At 45.9% G+C, this 23,174-nt stretch overlaps 1 protein-coding gene across 3 annotated transcripts in view; it reads right to left on the minus strand.

The window, feature by feature from the left end:
* Positions 1–21,093, minus strand: part of Fam3b (FAM3 metabolism regulating signaling molecule B) — a 31,574-nt gene extending 10,481 nt beyond the window's left edge. Inside the window, exons 1-3 of one of the 3 annotated variants that reach the window (XM_055615013.1) lie at positions 20,956–21,092; positions 16,627–16,770; positions 1,321–1,444 (exon numbers count right to left, since the gene is read on the minus strand). In XM_055615013.1, the coding sequence (XP_055470988.1) occupies positions 1,321–1,444; positions 16,627–16,770; positions 20,956–20,974 (287 nt within the window). In that variant the 5' untranslated portion in view covers positions 20,975–21,092. Of the gene's footprint in view, positions 1–1,320; positions 1,445–8,095; positions 8,151–16,626; positions 16,771–20,955 lie in introns of those variants that run through there. The other 2 variants (XM_055615014.1, XM_055615015.1) reach the window with 2 other exon arrangements.
* Positions 21,094–23,174: the final 2,081 nt, after the last annotated feature.

Below are 23,174 nucleotides of genomic sequence, written 5' to 3' on the forward strand. Positions count from 1 at the left end.
GAAAGGAAAGGAAAGGAAAGGAAAGGAAAGGAAAGGAAAGGAAAGGAAAGGAAAAAGGAAAGGGGAAAGGAAAGGAAAAGGAAAAGAAAAGAAAAAGAAAAAGAAAAATGTCAGGCTCACTTGGAAAGAGAAATGAGTTTAAAAACTAAAATGACATTGTAATCTAAAAGCAATAGTTGATGATTGGTTTTAAGGGAAGATTAGACACAGTAGAAGAGAACAGTGGTGACAGAAAAAAAAAAAACAGTTCTGTCCACAGTAAAAGTTAGAGAAAGAAATGTGGCAAAAAGAAAGTAGACTGTGGAGCATCAGGAACAGAAAAACAAAAAGGCTCAATAAAAAGCAGGAAGTGAGCTGAGTGCCAGCATTCACTGTTCTCCAGGTGACAGACTGTGCCTGGCCGCTTCAGGACAGTGCCGCTGACTTCCTATCCTGATGCACTGTGCCCTCAAACTGTGGGCCAAAACAAATCCTTCCTTGTTGAGACTGCTTTTGCTCAAGTGGTTCATCATAGCAATGGGAAAAGAAACACACTTTGTCAAATACAATAAAGAATTCAAAATACACTTATTTAAAAATTCCCAAAATGCCTAAATAAAATAAAACAGAACACACAGGAGCAAATGCTGAGACAAGAGATGAGTAAAAATATCTTAAATGTAATATGAAAAAGCTCTGAGCACGTCAAGATCCAGGCCTGAGCTTCCACCTTGCATATCACTAAAGGAACATCTCTCTAGAGACGCACAGGCTCCACCTATGAAGATGAGCAGCACCAGCTACCGAGCAGAGCTTGCTCAGAACTACCAGGACCCTCTCCAGAAGGGATGATTTGGAAATCCCTATGTTTCTACTAAGTAACTGGGTTTGTAGTTAAAATCTTCTCACAAACCAGACCGTGGTGGAGCACACCTTTAATTCTAGCACTTGGGAGGCAAAGGTAGACGAATTTCTGAATTTGAGGCCAGCCTGGTCTACAGAGTGAGTTCCAGGACAGCCAGGGCTACACAGAGAAATCCTGTCTCAAAACAAAATAAAATAAAACAAAAAGCCCAAAACTTACTACAAAGAAAAGTCCAAGCCTGGGAGGCCTCACTGGTGAACTACAGGGAACCTCCCTCAAGAGACCATGAAAATCAAACCCAGCACACACACAGCTCAGAGACACTCATTGCTCTTCTCCGGGGACACAGTGGGTGTTCTTTTCCCCTCCCCTTATTTTCAGGCTTGCCAGAGGCTAAGAAGATGCAGGTATGGCCTAGGAGGGAGCAGAGGGAACACAGCCAAGCACACACATGTCTTCTTCCACACAGTACTTACAGCTCGTCCTCAAAGCAGATCTTGGCATACTTGTCTCGGCCACCTCCGCTGAGCAGCCGGAAGGCATAGGTGTCTGGAGGGCATGGGGTCCAGTGGTCACATTTTTGCCTTTTGGGGACTGGAGCTATAAAGACAAGAACAAGACAATTACAGCCCTTCTCAGAAGTGACCGCTGTGTGTCACTAGTGCCAACAGCTCCATTCCAGGACCTATGTGGTGGGGAGACCCTAGAAGCAAAGTGAGCAGCTGCGTTTGGATCCTGGGAACACTTGTTAAGACAAATGGCTGATGTTGCCTGACACTGTCTTCCAGTAACAGCCTGGATGCTGAGCCTGGGTACCGAGTCTTGGTACTGAGCCTGAGTACTGAGCCTGGGCAGCCATTTCAAAGATGTTAGGATTACTGCCTGCAGCTCACAGCATGCCAAACACGAGTGGACACAAGCTTTCAGGTCGCAACAAACATGAAGCACCCTTCAGGCCATGTGACCCTGGAAGATATACATAACATGTCCACCCCACAGCAACGGAATGCATGCTTCTCTCTCACCCACACAGAGAACATTTTCCATACTTGACCTTTGCCAGAACACCAGAAGCCACTAGAACATTCTCCAATGAAGAGCTTGTGTAAGAGAAGAAAAGAAGACTCAGCCAAGTTAAGAAGATTGAAAGAATATTGAAATGTTTCCTTGGGCTTTAGAACTGGCTCAGTGGTTAAAAGTACTGGTTATTCTTGGGAAGAACCAAGTTTCAATTCCCAGCACCCATATGGAAGCTCACAATCCATAGCCCTTAACTCAAGTTCCAGAAGATCCAATGCTCTCTTCTGGCTCCACAGGCACTGTACCCACATGGAGCATGAACATTTACACAGGCAAAACACCCATACACAAAAAAATTGTTTCCATCTATTTATTTGTTTGTATTATTGTTATTTTGTTTGTTTGGTTTGTTTTGTTTTTGACCATACAGAGTCTCTCTGTGTAGCCCTGGCTGTGTAGGAACTGGCTGTGTAGATCAGGCTGGCTTTGAACGCAGAGGTTAGCCTGATTCTGCCTCCCAAGTACTGTGATTAAAGGTGTGAGCCACCAGTGCCTGGCTTGTCATAATTAATTAATTAATTAATTAATTGATTGATTGATTGATTAATTGATTGATTGATTGATTGATATAGTGTCTCACTGTGCAACTTTGGCTGTCCTGGAACTCAGCTGGCTTCAAACTCAGAGAAATCCACTGCCTCTGCCTCCTAGGTGTTGGGAATTAAAGGTATTTGCCACCATACTGGCTAAAAAAATTTTTTTAATCTTTTACAATGTTTTAAATGCTTTATGACAACATGATAGTGAAATGAGAAATGAGACATTTCAGAAGCTGTGGAAATACACAGAAGCTAAACAACAGAGTCCTGAGCATAGCAAAGGAGAAAACCTAAAACATCTTATTAGGACAGTATGCCTCCTGCAGCCTCAGTACTTGGGAGACTGAGGCAGAAATTGCTGTGAGTTCAAAGTCAGCCTGTGCTTTGGATTGTGACTCTGCCTCAATCAATAAGACAGTACCCTGAGACAATGAAAACAAAATAAAAAAGATACTAAAATGTATGGAATCCAGGAAAAGTAACTTCAAAAGAGATGTTTACAGCAAAAAAATCCACGTGAAGGAAGAGGGAGACTCTGAGGTAAATACCCTGGCATTTACCTCAGGGAACCACAACAAGGAGGAAAACTAAGCCTGTGGCAGAAGGACAGAAATAAGACAGATCTGAGCAGAAAGGGGTGAAATAGTGAAGACTAGGGAGTAACAGAAAAGATCAATGGAGTAAAGACTCATTTTATAAAAAAAAAAATAACAGCAAAATCGGCATGCCCAAAGCTAGAGTTTAAAAAAAAGAGAGAGGGGTTAGAGTCAAATAAATCATGTACTAAAGAAGAGTAATTTGGTGCCACAGGCCAGAGGGCTACTATTCAGATGATCAGTCCTCAGACCACGACGGGGTGGCTCTAGAAGAACTCCATACATTCTTAACAACCTGCCAAGACCAAACCATGAAGAAATAGAAAACCAAACAGACTAGTTCCTAACTGGCTGAACCACTAATAAAAAGTCCATCATCAGACAAAAGCCTAGGACCAGATGGCTCTCCACTGCATATATGTAAAGGCCCCATGTACCAGTCCTTCTCAAACTCTTCAGAAAACTGAATAGGGGTGTTTCCAAACCCATTACAGAAGGCCAGCATTACCCGATGCTGAAGCCAGGTGTGGACACTGCCAGGAAATAAAATTACAAGCCAAGTTCTCTGAGGACCATAGACCCAAAAATCTTCCACAAAATACCACCAGACCAGTGCAGCGGCACACCGACGGGCCACATCACAGCAAAGGGAGATCTTTCCTCAGTGTGCAAGGGTGTTTCAACACTCACAGTCAATAAACACAAGAACATGCACACAAGATGAAGGGAACAGGCCCCATTGGGGTATCAACAGATAAGGGGAGGAGGAAACGTGAGAAAATGTAACATTTATGATAAACTCTCAATGGATTAAACATAGATGGGCTCAGCACAGCGAGGGCTGCATTGGTGTTGAGAGTCAAGAGTCAGAGCTGGGAGATTTTCTCTAAAAGTAGGAACTAGTTACTCCATTTTAGCACATCTATTGAAAGTGAAAGGTCAAAATAAGACAGGAGGTGATATGGTCTGTTTGCTATGGGCATGGTCCAATAGAGAGAGCACCTGATTCCATGAAAAACTGTTGAAACTGACAAATCAGTAAACCTTTAGGACACAAAATGCACACACACACCCCAGTATTAATATTCCTGTACACTAACAATAATCTATCCAAGAAAAACTGAGGAAAATGTCTAATTTATAATTGCTATAAAACAGTAAAATACTTAGAAATAAATTCAACCAAGGAAGCAGATGCCCTGTATGTTGTAAACTATACAACAGAAACGGAAACAAAAGTAGTTGTAAGTAGCATGGCCTATTTGTGAAACAGAACAATTAATATTCTGAAATTATGCATACTCCTCAAAGTGATTCACAGATACAAAATCGTCCAATGTCATCCTTCACCGAAATAGAAGGTTTATGTGGAGGGCCAGCAAGATGGCTGAGTGGGTGTGGCTGTCTACTGTCAAACCCCATGACCAGGGCTGTCCCCAGAACCACAGGGTAGAAGGTAAAGCTGACTCCCTGGAGGTTTTCCCTGACCTCTGCACATGTGCTGCTCACAGGCACATACACATACAATCAATCAATCAGTAAAATGAAAGAAAAACAGAAATTTTGTATGGGACCACAAAAGACTTCTTTTTTCTTTTTAATTTTTATTTAATTTTATTTTTAATTACACTTTATTTACTTTGTATCCCCCATCTAGTTCCCTTCCTCCTCCCCTCCCAATCCCTCTCTTCCTCCCCCTTTTCCACGTATGCCCCTCCCCAAGTCCACTGGTAGGGGAGGGTTTCTTTTTCTTCCTTCTGATTCTAGTCTGTTAAGTCTTACCAGCAGTGGCTGCATTGTCTTCATCTGTGGCCTGGTAAGGCTGCTCACCCTCAGGGGGAGGTGATCAAAGAGCAGGCCAATCAGTTCATGTCAGAGACAGTCCCTGTTCCCATTACTATGGAACCCATTTGAACACTGAACTGTCATGGGCTACATCTGTGCAGGGGTTCTAGGTCATCTCCACGCATGGTACTTGGTTGGAGTATAAGTCTCAGGAAAGACCCCTGTGCTCAAATTTTTTGGTTCTGTTGCTCTCCTTGTGGAGCTCCTGTCCTCTCCAGATCTATTTCCCACTTCTTTCATAGGATTCCCTGCATTCTGCCCAAACTTTGGCCATAAGTATCAACATCTGCTTTGATAGTCTGCAGGGCAGAGCCTTTCAGAGGCCCTCTGTGTCAGGCTCCTAACTTGTTCCCTGTTTTCTTCTTCTTCTGATGTCCATCCTCTTTGCCTTTCGGGATGGGGATTGAGCATTTTAGTCAGAGTCCTCCCTCTAGATTTCATTTCTTTAGGTGTACAGATTTTAGTAGGTTTATCCTATATTATATGTCTATATGAGTGAGTATATACCGTGTGTGTCTTTCTGCTTCTGGGATAGCTCACTCAGGATGATCTTTTCCAGTTCCCACCGTTTAGCTGTAAATTTCATGATTTCCTTCTTTTTCATTGCTGAGTAATATTCCATTGTGTAGCTGTACCACAATTTCTGTATCCATTCTTCAGTTGAAGGGCATCTGGGTTGTTTTTAAGCTTCTGTTTATTACGAACAAAGCTGCTACAAACATGGTTTGTCCTTATTGTATACTTGAGCCTCTTTTGGATATATGCCTAGGAGTGGTATGGCTGGATCTTGAGGAAGCGCTATTTCTCATCTTATGCCCATCAGAACGGCCAAGATCAAAAGCTCAAGTGCCAACACATGCTGGAGAGGTTGTGGAGAGAGGGGAGCCCTCCTCCACTGCTGGTGGGAATGTAAACTGGTACAAGCACTCTGGAAATCAATCTGGCGCTTTCTCAAAAGACTCTTAACAGCCAAAGAAACGTAGAAGTAGTATGTAAACTGTATTACAAAGCTTTAGCAATCGAAACAACATGGTAAAGACAAAGTATCACCCAATGGAATAGGAGAGAGCCCAGAAATAACCTCCACATTCGGTCTTTCAATTGTTGGCAGAAATAAATTGACACAAAGAGAAGAAAGAGACTATTTAATAAATGGTGTTACAAAATAGACATTATCATATAGATAGATAAAACCAAGTTATCTGCTATCTTACACAACAGCAGGAACTCAAAATGGAGCAAAGACTTGGGTATAAAAACAGAAACTGTAAAACATGGGAAAAGCTGTAATCATGTTGACCAGGCAATGACCTTTCAAAAATGACCTCAAAAGCACAGAGGCACAGGCAACAGAAGAGAAAGTAGACAGAAGAAAGAAAGGCACAACCAACAAAACAGAAAATAGTTCTGGACCAGTCATCTGATACAGGACTAAGGTCCAAAGTACATAAGGAACCCCAGTAGTTAAATGTCATGAGGTTTTAAACCTGATTTTAAGACGTGCAAAGGGGTGGCCAAGATGGAATCCACACGCCATCCCTGCATCTTCTGGAGTTTCTATAGGTGATGAGTGCAGTGTCTAATGGGATCTGCACGCCTGTGCTCGCTGCAGAACACGTATGACATGAAATGTGATGCGTGTATGCACTAGAATACTATCAGCCTCAAAAAGGAGGCACAATCCATCACTTTGGAAAAACTGGAGGACATCCAGCTAAATGAAATAAGGCATAGAAAAGCAGCTACCACAAAACCTCACATGTGTGGTCTAAAGTGAAACTCAAAGAAACAGAACAGAACAGTGGTCACCAGAGCCTGGGCAGATTAAAGAGTGTGGGAGGGAGACTGGACTAGCTTTGTCAAAGAATACTTGTGAGTCACAGCTGAGATTGTCAGATCAAAAGATTTGCCACGAGATGGAATAACACAATGTATTATACACTTGAAAACTGCTACAGGAGCCACTTTCAAGTATTCTTAACATGTAAACAATTTCTAGGCAAAATATTTGTTGTAGTGTTCCAGTTAGCCACCCCACAGTATCTGCACAGATCAGAATGTCACACTGTAACCACAGCCACATACAGACTTTACATTGATTTTTGTGTGTGTGTGCATGTATTTGTTTGGGGTTTTGTTTTGTTTTGTTTTTTCAAGACATGGTTTCTCTGTGTAGCCCTGGCTGTCCTAGAACTTGCTTTGTAGACCAGGCTGGTCTCGAACTCACAGAGGTCCAGCTGCCTTTGGCTCTTAAGTACTGGGACTAAAGGCATTTGCCACCACATCCAGATTTTATGCTTCAAATTTAAAGTTAATAGGTCTACTGAAAGGAGCCAGTTAGGGAAATGAGAAGGCTCAGCAGGGGAAAGAAACTTGGTGCCTAGCTTGAGGACTTAAGCTTGAGTCCCCAGAACCTACATGTTGGAAAGACAGACTCAACTCTCAAAAGCTGTCCTAGGACCTCCACACCTCTGCCACAGAGGTGCATGAAGGTAATACTTATTTTAAAGGGACAGGAGCCATGATGGTGTGAACAGTGTTGTCCCTGGAAGAATCTGCTGAAACAGGTCAAGTTCAGAGAGCTGCCATGATGCCCAGTGTGCTGCTGTGTGCCTGATGGACTTGGCCCCAGACATGGCTTCTTGGTGACCATAGTCCTAAAAGGAGAAAATAGCAGTGCCTGGTCTGGGCTCTTCTTTGCCTGACCTCTGTCCCTTAGGCTTAGTCCAGCCCCACACCAGCAACCCCACAATGTCTTCTTGTTGTGTTTTGTTAACTCTAGCCTACAATTTCCTTTGCTTTTAAAACTTCTCCAGGGAATGAGAGATTTCATGTTAGCGGCCACTCATATCGCAGCACCTTAGAGAGGGCAGTGCTGGTAGCTGCTCTGTTAACGTCTGTTGAAGGCAGGAACACCTGTCAGTCTTATCTGTGTATACATGAGCACCTGAGTTCAGCAACACGCGAGCACCAGGGGCGGAGCTGGAGTGCAGGTCCGCAGCAAAGAACACACAGCACAAGCTGAGGTGCCCAGCCACTGTAAAGGGAAAGAAGGGAACAACAGGAGACCTCGGAAAAAGGACAGGGCTCTAGTCAGCTACCACTAATTCTCTTCCTACAGATTCTGATCTTTATAAACAAAAAAAATCCTATACATTTTCACTCTTGAGGAGGAATATTTACAATTCTACCTTTGCAAGCATGTCCTTCTTGACTTTTCCAGGCACACAAAAGGCATCTGTGAAGCTGGAACAAAGATTAAACACATTTAAACAGCATGCTGTGTTAATCTTAGTTTCAAGTACAATACTGAATTTGGCTCTCTTTTTCAGCTCCAGCAGACAACTTTAAACCAACTATTCAACTCTTAATATGAAAAGATGTCATATAGACATTATCTCTCTAGTATTTCTAGATATTTTTAACAATCCAGTGCATTTAACAATTTAAAAAGATGTGTGTGTGGTGCATGCCTGTGGGTGTGCTGGTAAACACCCACACATGTACATGCAGAGGTCAGAGGAGGGTGTCAGGTGTCTACTGCTCTGTCTTAGCCCTTTAGGACAGGGGTCTCACGCAGGAGCAGAAGCTTAGTGCTTTGGCCACAACTAAGGGATAATGAGCTTCTGGGATCCACCTGTCTCAGCAATTTTGGGGCTGCAGATATGCCCAGCTGTGCTCAGCTTTTTGTGTGGGTGCTGGAGATTTGAATTCAAGTCCTCTTACTTGCATAGCAAGCACTCTTGCCACTTAGCCATGCTCCCAGCCCCTAGTTAACAATCCTCAAGGTTTAATAATGATACTCATTCCTTGAATATATGCCTGAAAACACATGGAACAGAATATCTTTAACCGCAAGGAACACACTGTTTTAAAGTGCATACTTCCTGGTTTCCAACTTCACAACATTTACATATATAATTCAGTTTACAGAGATGCCTCCTCAGAGGTGAACACATTCTCCTTTGGCACACTGAGGGTTCAGCAGGTGTGCTGGCTTACCTATGGGCTGGGCTGGGCCCCCAACAACTGGCATGTGGATCACTGTTGGAGACGAACACCGCCCCTTCCTGACAACACTGCTGCGGGAGTGCTGGGTACAGAGTCTCCTCTACCGGCTGTGAAGCGGGCATGGGCCACGCATGAGCACTGTGTGTGCCCATAAATGCGCTGTAGTTATTGGGAGACACCCCTGACCCTGGTGGTTATTCAAGGAGAAGCCCTGTGAGCATCATACACTTGTCAGGTCCCAGAGGACAGACGCAGGACAACAGCAGTGTGGCCAATTGGTACAAGAGGCAGGGAAAGAAACCACAGAAGGTAGTTTCAGGTGGTTATAAATCCAGCTGCAAAATATAAGCAAGCAACTTGAGTATGATGGCCCTGCAAAGACCTCCCAGAAGTAAGAAAGGCAGGATCAGCCTGATTGTTCCAGGATCTTGGCTCTGTAAGCCCCAAAACATTCAGAAAGCAGCAAGAAGTTAAAGTAGTCGTTAAAACCCAGGGTAACAGGGAAAGGACATGGAAGCAAAAGAGCATATTTCCCCAAATGTAGAAAAAGTTTATAACATAACCAGTATATTTTATAATTTAACTGTGCCTGCAGGGCTGTGTCAGTAAGCACATTAAATAAGTTTTACCACATACAGATAATGAATCAAGTCTTCTCTGTGCAACACTGGTTGGCCTAGAACTTGCTATGTAGACTAGGCTGATCTTGAATTCAGGGAGATATACCTGCCCTTGCCCCTGCCCCTGCCTAACCCTAACCCCTGCCCCTGCCCCTCTGCCTCTGCTGGGATTAAAAGTGTGAGGCACCACACTGGGTCTTTAAAATATATTTTGCATTGTAAACATAGCAGCAAACCATTTACAAGTCAATTTACTTCAGATTTATTTAAAAATTTAAACTACTTTGTGAGGCTGAATGGCCAGCTGGGTGAGTTTCCATCCCTGCTCCTATTTCATAAGCCCACCTCCCTTAGTCATATGGGGACTCTGGCTCCATAGCACCTAGCACCAAATGCTGTGGGATATTTGATCACACTGTGAACCCCAAGATTGTGTTGTTTACTGGAAAAACCTGTTTCTAGTTGTGGTGTGACTCAGCCCTAGCATATACCTTTAATCCAAGAGCTTTCTGCTGAATATTATAAACAGGATTAAATAAAGTCAACCATAGGTCAAGAGGTGGAGGAAAAAAACAGGTGATACAGAGTAAACATGGGGAAAAAACCAGAGCGCAAGAGGAAGTCAGGAGGACGGAGAAATGCACAGGAAGCAGAAGGGAAGGACATTCAGCTTGAAGGGTTTTTGAGATGGCATGAGGAAGGAGGCTTCTTTTGGGGGACATCAGCTGAAGAGGAAGGTCAGCTGGGTACTTTCTCTGCCTCTTTGACCCAGCAAGCTTTTGCCCCAGCATCTGGCTCCTGAGTCTTCATTGGCAAAATTGAACAATTGAGATTTTGTTAAACACAACAACCAAGAGCCCAAGTGACATTCCCAAGAAACATGTGGGCTGTCTTAATCATGTGACAGTTTCCCAGGCAGGGTGACAGGTTCTGAGCTGGTAAGAGACAGCTTTTCCTCTCTGGGATGGGAAGGGGCCCAGATGCTTACTGCTAGAGGCACACATACCTGTCAGGACAGCCATGGGCTGGGCTCTGACTAGGCAGTTCCTTGTTCCTTGTTCCTCATATGCCTGAAAAAGGGCTGGGGGTCTGGGGCAGTGTGGGATGACAGTCTAACAAACAGACAAGACTCTGCTTGCTCACTATACCCAGCCACAGACCCACAAGATCTCCCCAGTGTAGACATCAAGGGTATCCATGTGAGGCCTCCTCCTGTGAGACTAGCAACAGAGAATGACAAAGAGGTGAGAACTGAACAGATAGAAAGTGGCCTTGCCGGTAGACCACAGCCTTTTAGCTACCTCCCTGAAGGCTTGACACCCATGGAGAGCCTGGAAGCATGTACCACTTCTACACAGAAAATTAAAACGTTAGCTTGGGGTAAAGATTCTACGCTTTCAAATTCATTAATCACTAACGGTATATTTTTACTATTTTTAAACAATTTTCACATGTCTATGATAGAGCTTTTTCTAAGTTAAGCTTATGATTTAACAATTTCATACATGTTATGATGCATTCTGATTGTTCTCTCCCTGCATTCTTTGAGTAGATTTTAACATTAAAATTTTCCCTGGTGGCAGCTGGGTCACCATCTACAGGGTGAGAAGCTGGAGCAGGATCTCATACATGGCTAGGGCCTTCTGTAGCCTGGCTTCAGATGCCCTGGCCCACCATCTCATGTTCGTGGTGCTCCTTATGGACATGTGCAGGCAAACCTTCTGGAAGGCAGGCCTTTGATTTTCCTCAGAGTCCCTGCAAGCACGCAGCAGTAGTGACACAGAGGTGGCTGTTTGTTTTCTCAAAGGGCCTGGGAAGGAGCAGGAAACCAGTATGTTTTGGTTTTGTTTTATTGGGTTTTTTTTTTTTTTCATTAGTAGTGTGCTCAACGGACTGTGCTCTCCTTCCCTAGGAGCACAGAGTGACACTGTGTGGAATAAAGAACTCTGCTCCTCAGTCCAGGATCCACAGCTCCATCTCCCCACAGTGCGGACACACAGGGTCATCAAGGACCTCACCCAGCCTCAGTGCTTCCTCTGAATCCTGTTCCTGCCCAAGACAGCTATGAGCTAAAGTCCAACAGGACGAGCAGAGGCTAAGGCCCTGGCCCACATTAACACTGCATCTCTTACCAGAGCCAGAGGCAGGGAGCTGGCATGGGGAGGACTCCAGCCTGCCTCTCAAAAGACAATGCTGTCTCCAGGACTCCAAATAAGCCCATGAAATTTTTCTTTTCATCCCACACGTCCTCTCTGAGGCCAAGTTAATCACAATAAACGTAGGTTCTTGTACTCAACCCTAGACCCACGGACTTTTTAACTTCCTGGTGTGGGATCCAAGAATCTGTCTTTCAGAAAAAGCCCCTGATTTGTGTGCTCCGGCTTCCTTCACCTTAGTAATGAGGGTAATAACTCTAGCATTTAGGAGGCATTCTAGAAAGTCACTGGAAAACTGGTGATGAGATTCTTTCAGTGTACGGCAGAGACACCAACAGCAGGGCTTCCTGCTTACGTAGCAACAACTTTCCTACCACGGCCATCATGTCACTGCTTCCATGAGACTGTGCAGCCAGAGCTGGGCTCCCAAAGTGCTCTGTTACATGTCAGCAATGGTGAATGCGAACTGTACCTCCGACTGCAGTGGTGGTCAGGAAACAATGTTCTCTGTACACTGAGCGATTAGGACAAACAAAGAGGATGGGATTGGGTAGCTGTCCATAGGCAGTGCCACTGTGGCCTTTGTTAAACTCTTGTCTAAGGTCAGAAGAACATGAAAGAGATGGGGTGAGGAGCTTTAGCAGCTACAGCCACAGCCAGGAGTCCTAGACAGGAGCACAGACACCCTGATGAGGCAACAAAGGAAGGTGGCCTGGGAAGCAGGACTAAGTGAGTGTCTCTGTGGTCCCCCAGTATTCAGGGTTAGTGGTGCTGCCCAGACGAAGGAGACAGAAAGCACAGGAAGACCACTCAGTCTGGAGCTGCCTCCCTGCAGCCCAACACTGCTGCCCTACCTGGAAGGCCTAGATACATACAGTTCCCCTGAGACTATGACTGCCTACACCATGCTTGTCTGGAAATGGCATTAAAACTTCCCTCTTAGATACTCATTTATTGCTGTGAAGAGACACCATGAACAAGGCAACTATTATAAAAGAAAGCATTTAACTGGGGCTTGCTCACAGTTTCAGAGATTTAGTCCATTATAATCATGGCAGGGAGCTTGGTGGCATGGAAACAGATGCTGGGGCAGCAGCTGAGAGCTACATCCTGATTCAGAGAGAGAGAGAAAGAGAGAAGAGAGAAAGGAGGGAAGAGGAGGGGAGGGGCACATACACATACTAATAAAATAATATGGCAAAAACAAAAACAAAAATGGATAGCGAAAGCAATGTGAACAAAAAGAATATGGTAGGGGGTATTACCACACCTTATTTCAAGTTATACCCAGAAACATAGTCTTTCTTTCTTTTTTTTTTTTTTTTTTGAGACATGGTTTTGAGAGAGGTGGCCTTGCCTGTCCTAGACTCACTTTGTAGACCAGGCTGGCCTTAAACTCACAGAGATCTGCCTGCCTCTGCCTAACTGAGTGCTGGCAGTTGACCATTGCGCCCAGCTAGAACCATGGTCTTAAAAACAGCATGCTACCAGCATAGGATGAATGAAACTGTGTTAGAACTGAGGACCTAGCTATTAGTACACACTTATACAGCCACCTGATCTTTTACAAAGATACCAAAAATACACATTAGAGAAAAGACAGTATCTTCAAAAAATGTACTGGGAACTTGTATTTAAGATGCCGAAAAATGAAACTAGGCCCTCACCTCTCACCCTACACAAAACTCGGTTCCAAATAATCAAGAACCCCATCATAAGACTGATGTTGTGAAACTACCATGTTGAATAAATATTCTCTTTGCCTTTTTTAAATCATTTGCATTGTCTCCTTAACTGATGTGTTGGGGTGAGGCAGCCAAGCCTAGCTCTTGTGACTGCTAGAACCCAAGCTTCTAGCTCTAATAGCCTGGAGTCAGAAGAACACCTACACATTTACCGTCACTGTGATGGCATCCAGCTTGCCAAAGCCCTGAAGCCACCTGGCTATCATCTGAGCAATGTCTACTTGCCTCCCACCTGTGCCTGCACCCACCTTCCCACACAGTGATCTTTGCATTATAACCAGCCTCCGGCACAAAGGCAGGGTGCTTACTGCTTCTCACTGCCAAAGTATCACCTCTGAGCACCTCTATGGCCTCCTGTATCTAAGGCAGGTGTGTGCAGAAATACTCCTGGTTATTCTCTCATGCTATAAGCAGTTTTATTATATCACAGAGGTCTGGAGCAGGGCTAGATTGGGAGGAGACAGTGGAGTGCTGGCCTCAAATGCAAAATTTAGAGAGTAACTGGAAAGCTTGGTAATCAAATTAGTAACCATTTAAAACAATTCTTTTGAATTAAATTAAATGCAAAACAAATTGTAGTAAATAACTATTTTTAAATTCTGAAACAGGGGACTAAATGAATACAGGCAGAGCCCCACTCTTGCTAAGTGGTTTTCAGACTATTTCCTGGTGGTAACTACAAGCTAAGGCTGGCTGAGGCTCAAAGAAATCTCAGTAAGGGAAGCCCCTGGGTCCTCTGGTCAGGTCTGTAAAGCAAGATGGTTCCAATCTACCTATCAAAAGCAGGAGGGGCCAACATTTAAAGACACCTCTGGTGCCTTCCAGAAAGCGTTACTTGTGATGGGTATGTGCTCTCTGTGTCCTGCAGACCCCAGCAGGCCTTCTGCATTCTGCATAACAGCTCTCCCCACCTATGGACCCCTTCACACTCATCCATCAAGGTCTATCTGAAGTACCTTTCTGCTCTCCTGACTGTTTAGCACGTGGTCATACAGGCTTAGGCTAGGCTTAACAGGAGGCTGGTCAATGAATACCAAGTTCATGTCCTGTCAAACACAAGGGATCTTCACCAGGTACTTCCAGGGATGCTTTTTATTTCAAGCCAGAATGCAGAACTCGGGGTTTTGTGGCCTTCTCTTCAGTGGGTTGTTTCTGTAGTGTTCAGTACTAGTCCTCTAGGGGAGGTCACTCCCAGTGGCCACTTCCACAGATGGAGGCTCTGAGTCACCTGCCTTACAGAATCCATGCAGGTCCAGGGCCTCAACTCCATGCCTGATCCTCTGGCAATGCCAGGCAGTCCTTCCTGCCTGCACAAGAGAAAGATGAAGGGGCCCTCGAAGGGGCTTCAGTGCCTACATTTAGGGTGAGGCCATTCCTTGAACTCTGATCCACCTGGCATGTCATAACACTAACACTGAGCACCTCGCTGCTAGGCCTGAGCACAGGTCATGCTTTCCCCGCACCAGCTCTAACTGTGCTAATACTAGAATGATTTCTCTCCTACATAGTCAGGCCTCTCTTCCTAGTGGAGTCTCTGCATCAGGAACAAACCAACACACAGCCATCTTGACTACAAACATAACATTTGGGTTTCTAGTGTCTCCAGTACACCCCACAGGGTGACAAAAGCTGAAACCACTCTTCTAAGGAGCCCTTGGTCAAGGCAGGCTTACCAGGTGACATCTGAAGGTTGGGCTTGAAAGCACATATCAAAGCTGAAGAAAATGAAGGAGACAACACAGTTCTATGTTCCTCCATGCCCTTCGCTGACAGGCAGTGCCAGGCTCCTCCACACCATGGATATGGAAGTAGGTGAGACACAGGCAAAAGCCATACAAAAATTGTACTGAAAACCAAAACACCCAGTGAGAGTCAAATCCAAGTAAGGTCCCTTTATTTTTGGGGGGGAGGGGTGGAGTTAAAAAATGTAATTAATCTTTCCTCTAAGTACTTTCCAAGGCCTGATTCTGCTTAGCTTCTGTGACCAGACAAGACTAGGTATATTCAGAGTGGTATAGCTCTAGATGAAAATGAATTAATAACTGAAAAAAGAAACTGGCAAAACCCATTTCCTTCTAAGAAAACGCACTCCTTCCTGCATGGATGTTGTAAAATAAAACAGATATTGAGAAATCGAGAGCACCGTGACTCAGATGCCATCCATAAACTACAAAGCAGGTGCCATATCTGCCCCTACCTGTACGTCAGCTGTGCCTCCACACTGTGGCCTTGTGTTTCTGTCCTTAGGCTCCCCAGCTCTAGCACTCTGTCCCAGGCCCCTGACAGACTAGTCTCCTATGCTTTGAAGAAGCGCACTTCTTCCCGGCCTTGGCCATGCCTCTTGATGCACTGAGACATTACTCTGCTATCCCCTGACCTATTTCCCAACTGAAATTTGTTCCTTGGCTCTTGGCTTCTCCCCGGATGATCTCATTCCAGCCTCTTCACCCGAAGCTGCGCCTTGCCCCGTTCTCCAGTAGACTGTCTTAGAAGTCCACCATGTCTGTGTGAGTGGCATGTACATGTGGGAGCCCAAGCGTGTCTGGGTGCATACGACACGTAGTATAGAAGGCTGAGGCTAGTGCCTGGAATCACCTACCCGATCATTCTTCCACCTTATTCACTGTGACAGAGGCACTCACTCAAACTTTGAACCTAGGAAAGCAGCTAGTCTCCATGGCCAGCTTACTCTAGAGACCCCGTCTCTGCCTTCCAAATCTTGAATTACAGGCAGGTGCTACACACACCCAGCATTTATATGGCTTCCGTGGACCCAAACTCTGACCCACACTTGTCTGTCAAGTGCTTTAACTGCTGAGACATCTCTCTATGACCCCCCATCTCCACCCCATTTCTTTAATGCCTGCTCAGTCACTTCCACTTCTCATGTCAAGACCAGGAAAATAGTCCTTTGGAGGGAAACAAAGATTCTGGAATTAAGGCCTAAGACCTACATGCTTTCCATGAAAGAAAGCTGGAATGGATCTCAAAAGGATCATTCAGTGAGGCTGTAGGTGGCCATAGATGTGCAGCCTGAGACCAGACTGGTTGTGGGCATGATCAGCGGCATGTGCCTCAGGATGCTGTGAAGCCTGTGTAAGTGGACATCTGCAGAGTCCTTCTTCCTCTCCTCTTCCCCTCTTCTGCATCCAGCTTGGTCCAGCTCCTGGAGCCTAGCTGCAGTACTCACCTTTGAGGACAGGTCTCTCTCCAATGCTTCGGATGTTGTAGAGAGTGCTGGACAAGGGCACATCAGGAATGAGCTCCGCAAGCAGGTATCCAGAATACCAGGCGCACAGGGAGGAGAAAATAAACACTAGTGCCTTGACAATGCCTGGAGACAGATGACAGGAGTTCCTAGAGATGACAAACTACCAACATGGACACCCAGACATCTACTCTACAGTCTATTACCCTACCCATTTCTGGTGCCCAGACTCCCAGCAAGGCAGGTTGTGGTAAAAAGAAGTGGGCACATAAGGACCCCATGGGCTTTACAGTGGAAGGCAGACAATACAGACAGACAAGGAGGGTTTCCTAGAGCAGGGAGCTATACTGATTTTGCTCTGGGTCTCAGAGCCTCCTCACATTTGTTCTGTTCATAGAGTGAGTGAGTCTGAGGAGCTAACTCCACTCATGGTATTTGCAAGACAGGCTCAGCCTTGAGCTTGCTCCTGGAGTGGGAATAGAATCATCACAGGGTAATCATATTCAGTTCTGTTGTTATAAAAAAAAAAAAAAACCTGTTTGTTATTTTTCAATCATGGAAAAAATGACATGACAAGGGACCCTGAGCATGCAATGAATGACAGCTGACCCTCATGCTGGAAGTCCCACACTTGTGTTATCATAGCCTCAGAGAGAGCTGTAGACACCCAAGGATCCTGATGGTAGGAGGTCCCCACAGACCTTTGTATGCTGGCTTGCTATCAAAATCACCTAGCCACAGAAGCCACAGATGATAAGCACTTGAGTAATTCCTTAGGAAGGCATGTCCCTCTTCCTTGGTGCTACAGGTCTGATTCATCCAAAATAAATGGAAAGAGAAAAGGAAGGTGAAAGGAGGAGCAATGAGGAAAAGATAGAGAAGGGGAAGGGGCTGTGCGAGCTGGAGGAGTTACAGGAAAGCACAGTCTGCAGCTTGTCAGTCACGAGTACAAAAGGACCTCAGACTTGCCAGAGAGTTTTCTCCCTGCTCCAAAGAGAAGCCCTCTAACTGTGTGCTCCACAGGTCAGCTCACCAGTCAGGATAGCTCTGAGCCCCATGTAGACAAGACGTGATCTGAGTGAGGAATGTCTCACCCACGTTGTGTGTGTAACACTGGGTCTCCAGTTGGTGGCCCAGTGTGGGAAGGTTACTTCAGAAGGGAACTTTGCTGGAGGAAGTATGCCACTTGGGGCAGGCTTTGAAATTATCTACTTCCTGTTTCCTACTGTTACCCTATTTCCTGTTTCTCTCTTCTCCCTCTCCCTGCCCATCTCTGCTTCCTGACTAGCCGTCAAGATGCTCCTGCTACCAGGCCTGTCCACATGGTGGGCACTGTGTACTCTGGAACTGTGGGCAGTCTGTCCTAGAAAATTCTTTGCGGCAGATTGTGTGCTAGGACAGCTGCAGAATATGTACAAAGGCGGGACAGACCTTTACATGCTGGTAATATCTGAACAATTTCATCCTAGTGCTTATACAAAAAAGAAAATTGAGCTGAGGGTGGCAGCACACGCCATTAATCCCAGCACTCAGGGAGGCAGAGGCAGGCGGGTCTCTGAGTTTGATGCCCATCTCATCTACAAAATGAGTCCAGGACAGCCAAGGATACATAGAGAAACCCTGTCTCGACCCCCCCCCCCCCCCAAAAAAAAAGAAAACTGCATATGAGCTCACTGAACTCATTTGAAGACTTTAAATCCAGTTCCATTCTGAGGCACCGATGGATTGAACTTCAGCAAAGGAATTTGGGCACAATTCAGCCGCTACCATAGCCCCAGGAAGCCATGGCACAGCCTCTCTATGCTTGGGACGCCTGCAGCAGTTCCATCCCTGGCAGACAGAACACAGGCTTGGCACCTGAGCCGAACACAGGGAAGGTGCTTCTGGAAGGTGGGAGCCCAGAGACTCTGGGAAGTGGCTCCCAGGAACCTGAGCTGGTGACTGCCCATGTGGGAGAAGATCCAGCAGCTTTAAAGGAGAGGGAGAAAGAACAGAGTCCAGAAGCTTTTCTGTGGTTCTATAACCAGGGCCCAGTCTTTTCCCCATATGGTGATAAAGCCATCAACTTGGGTGAGCACTTTGGGCCCATTGCTACCCAGAGAAGCCTGGGGGTAAAGGCCAGCACTTGGCGCCAGGAGGCTGTAAGTTGGTATCAAAGTACTTTGTCCTTGGAAATGTGTATTCTATGCAAATGTGTGCACCGGCATTTATGCCTGTGCATATGTGTGCGCACATGTGTGTTCTAGCTTCATCCTCACTGTCAGATGTCTACTGCCTCTAAATCCTGGCCATTTAACTAAAGAGTCAGCAAAAAAGGTAATCCTAAAACCATCAATGCTATAGATAGGATCTTAGGGCTCACCTCTCTCTCATACCCAGGGGCTGCCAATCATCATAACCCCCTAAACAGAACTGCTTTGGATGCCCCAAGCACAGTGAGGCTGAACAGCAGCCAAATCTCTGTGCTGACATTCTGTCTGTCAGGACCTCACAATGAAACAGGATTTGAAGACAGAATCTTTAAAGAGACAGGTAAGTTAAAATGATGTCATCTGGAAGGACCCTGACCCAACTGGCTGTTTTTTCAAGAAGAGGTAATATGACAGACCCACTTGGAGGGAGATCATTGGTCTTACTAATGGATTTCCTCCAATCTGATTGAGGACAAGGAAGCTGTTGTCCCTAGTGCTTGCCAACGTTCATCCAAGTCCCTGGGCACACCCATGCCTTTTAGGCCTGGCAAGCCAGGAAGGCTGAGGCTGAAGACTGATCTTTTGGGGCTCAGCTGGTTTTGCTGCCTGCTGCCTCCCCTGTCCTGTCCATTGAGGCTTTTTAGTCAGGAAGTGCCACCATTACCCACCTTGTCAACACCCCAGGTGAGGAAAAAGACACCCACCAGCAGGCCCTATGGGGACATTATCCTGATAGCTTTTCAGGCCCAGTGAGAACAAATCTGAGGCTAGACAGATGAGCCAATGACAAAGTCTACTCCAAAAACATTGCGAAATCCTTAGGTCAAGGGAAGTAACACAGCCCCCCTCTTACAATCACACCTGCTGGGGAAGTACAACCATGAAATTCTCTGAACGCTTTGGATGAAAGGACCACATAGCTCTTGTGTGAGTCACGAGGGCTGTGTGGAAAATGGCTGCCTGTGAGAGAAAGCAACTGGTAACTTCCAGCTTCTTCTATATGTAGTCAGAAAAAACGTTATTCTAATCATACTGTATGGAGATAATGAAACCGTTCTTCCAAACAAACTAGAATAAAAGCCCTGCATGAGAGATGTGCTCGCTTTACGTTCATTTGTCAGGGACAGGGAAGGACCTGCTCTAAGAAATCACAGAACTCTGTCCCGAAGAGTGTGACCTTGTTCCTTTAATGCACATGAGCACACGCACCTCCACCCACTCACTCTACAGCACACCTAATCAGTGCTGGGGCTGGTGCAGAGGCAGGAAAGGGGCCTGAGAGGAAAGTCAAGGGCACGTCCCCTTTCTCAGCCTGCTATGTCTGCACAGCACCTGCCTCTTGTGGCTGCCTTGGCACTTGCCCTCAGGGGAGCAGGCTTCTTCACAGTGTGGATGAGATGAGGAATGACAGAACTCTGTCCACAGAAGGCAGCGGAGAGACTCAAGTGCTGAGGAAAACCCTGAGCTTTCACCCCAGATTTTTGTTCCCACCAGAGGTGACCCTAACCAGAGCCTTCACCCTTCTGCCTCAGCCTGGCAGTCTTCCTTTACAGTCTTCCCAAGTCTCTTAATAGTATCAAGTACTCTAAGAAAAATATAAACAAGCTTGTGAGAGGGTGCTTGGTGCTGTCAGGATCATCTGTAATCAGGGGCTCCCATTTCTCACTCCCCCCAAGTAAACCCAAAAAGGGGCTATCTCACTGTCCTTGTCACTTTCCATAGAGTCCAAAGCTGGTCAACTTGAATCTTGGTGGCCTCTCCTAACCCCAGCCAGCAGCCAACTCTTCCCAGCTGTGCTGGCTCTAGACCTTCCACTTAGGAAGTCTGACGGTCCCCAGGGACAAAGGCATCTTGGTCATCCCTCCCTGGCCTCACCTGAAGTCTACTCTGTAGGTAGGAGGGTACACACAACCCACCCCTGTTGGGTAATAAGAGATGGAGGAAGGAACAGCCCTCTCAGAAATCTCAGCTCCTACTCCTTACACCCCAGATTTTTGTTCCCACCAGAGGTGACCCTAACCAGAGCCTTCACCCTTCTGCCTCAGCCTGGCAGTTAGGGAGGGGAAAGGGTGCTGCCCCCTCCACCCAGGCAAAGCAAGTCTGGCTGCATGGCACTCACCTGTAGCAACTGGACGCATCTTCCAGGAACTGCTCTCCTCCTACCCTGCTCTTGTCTGCAATTCCCAGGGACCTGTGGAGGCTGGCCTACCTGACTGGGCTGCCTGTAGAATGGGACTGCCTGTAGGGCAGGCAGACAGGGTGTGCCAGTTCCCAGCAAATGGGAGGATCCATGGGCCAGGAAGGTTCAAGGGGCAGCTAGCAAGCTGGCAGGTGTGGGTGTGGCTGCAAAGCTGGTAGCACCCTGAGCTCCAGGGTCACCTGAGAAGCAGGAGGCTCAATGTCTTGCTCACCTGAGCCTACAGATGACCAGGGGCCAGAACCAATGTATTCAGAGAGAGCACAGCAGAGTCTGCAGCTAATAATAGACCAGGCTCCCCTTAACAATACCATCCCTGGCCTTTATTTAGTATTTCACAACAGGAAATGGCAGCAAAGTATAAATTGGCTGAAGCCCTGCGAACACAGAGTCCTGGAGTAAAGCTATTACTCCAAATTTCAGAGCTCTACATGTGTCCTAAGTAGTCACATTTCCCACTTGCTGTTGATGTAGCCCAGCATGCTGCCTACCCCTTACCTTCTCCTTGGCTGATGGGATGATTACTTTGGGAAAATGAGCTAAGAGGGCACTCCAGGGTCCCTGGGACGTGTATATACAAGGACATGGGATCCAGAAATGCTGTCAGGTAAATGAACGCAGGCTTCCTAGAAGGTTTCCCACCCATTCACCTGAGTAGGCACAGTTCCCTCTCACTAGCTAGAGTGCGTGTTCATTCCAAACACCCATCAGATTTTCACAGAACTTTGAACTCACTACATAGTCACAGTGGTCACTAACAGCAGATGATCACTCCAGTCCAGCTGCTGTAGGAATTCAATTTCACCTCTATCCTTCCTCTTCCAAGGAGCCCAAAGACTTGATTCACACAACATAAGGTGCCCTAGCATATGGGGACATCCTCTACAATGTTCTGGAAGAAAAAGGAGAAGCATTGGCCAGGACATGATGGTTCATATTGAATGTCAACTTGGCAAGATCTAGATTCACCTTAGAGGCAAATATCTGTTTTTGTTTGAGGAATTTTCTAGATTGGTTAATCAAAATAGAAGGGCAGACCCTGGGTATGGGTGGCATCATTCCATGGTCTAGGGTCTTGAAGAGGATAAAACAGAGAGAGTGTGCTGAGCACCAGCATTCTTCTCTCTCTTCTTATTCCTGACGACAAATGCAGCTAACCTCTCTTTCATGCCACCAGGACTTCCCCACTGTGACAGGATGAGCTACAGCAAACCCTTCCCTAAGTTGCTCTTGTTACAAATGGTGTTCATAGACCTTCCGTTTGTCCAATCCAAGGAGAAAGAGGACACAGCCTGCTGAAATCCTCCCAAATCAGAGGGAACAGAGGGCAGGACCTTCACTTAGGCTTCGTCCTGAGGACTCAAGTATTGTCCCAGTGCTGAGCTGCGTACAATACCTATACATTATGAACACACACTCATTACTTTGTACACCAAAGCCAGCCTCCTCTGCTCAACAATGAGTTAAAATGACAAATGTACAACTCTATCATCACCTCAATTTCATCTGAAAAGAATCTCGCCTTCATCTCCTCTCACTTGAATTCAGAGGTGAGGCTTTTACCTCTAGCTCTGTTTTTATGTGTTATAACTATGGTTAAAAACACATATGGTACACTTTTTGAGCTTTTGTTTTATTATTTTGTGTATATGTATGTGCTGAGCTCTTGTGCACCATATGTGTGTAGGAGCTCTCAGAGGTCAGAAGAGGGCATTGAATTCCCTGGAACTGGAGTTATAGATGGTTCCAGGGGCTGGGAGCTGAACCAGCATCATCTGTGAGAGCAGCCAGTGCCCCTACTTGTTAAACTGTCTTTCCAGCACCCTTATTCTTTACAGCAGCTGAGTTTATAATGCTGAGCTCCAGAAATTGTCATCTTTCAGGGCTAAAACTATACCTAGGAAAAACCATCTCTCACATTCTTGTGTTCCATTGTGCTCCATCTCTCTTCTCTTTCCCCTTCCCTGCCTTCTTCTCCCTCATCCCCTTCTTCTCTACCACCAAGAGATATGTGAGGCACAACTCTTTCCTCCATTAAGTTGATTCACTCAGGTCTTTTATCACAGTGATGAACACTGGCAAGCACAGCACTTAGGCCTATTACTGTTTGTGAAAGAATCCTTTGTCCTCTAATGCTTTGA

Source organism: Psammomys obesus, unplaced genomic scaffold (assembly GCF_907164565.1).
Source record: "Psammomys obesus unplaced genomic scaffold, mPsaObe1.curated_primary_1811, whole genome shotgun sequence".
Classification (NCBI taxonomy): Eukaryota; Metazoa; Chordata; class Mammalia; order Rodentia; family Muridae; genus Psammomys; species Psammomys obesus.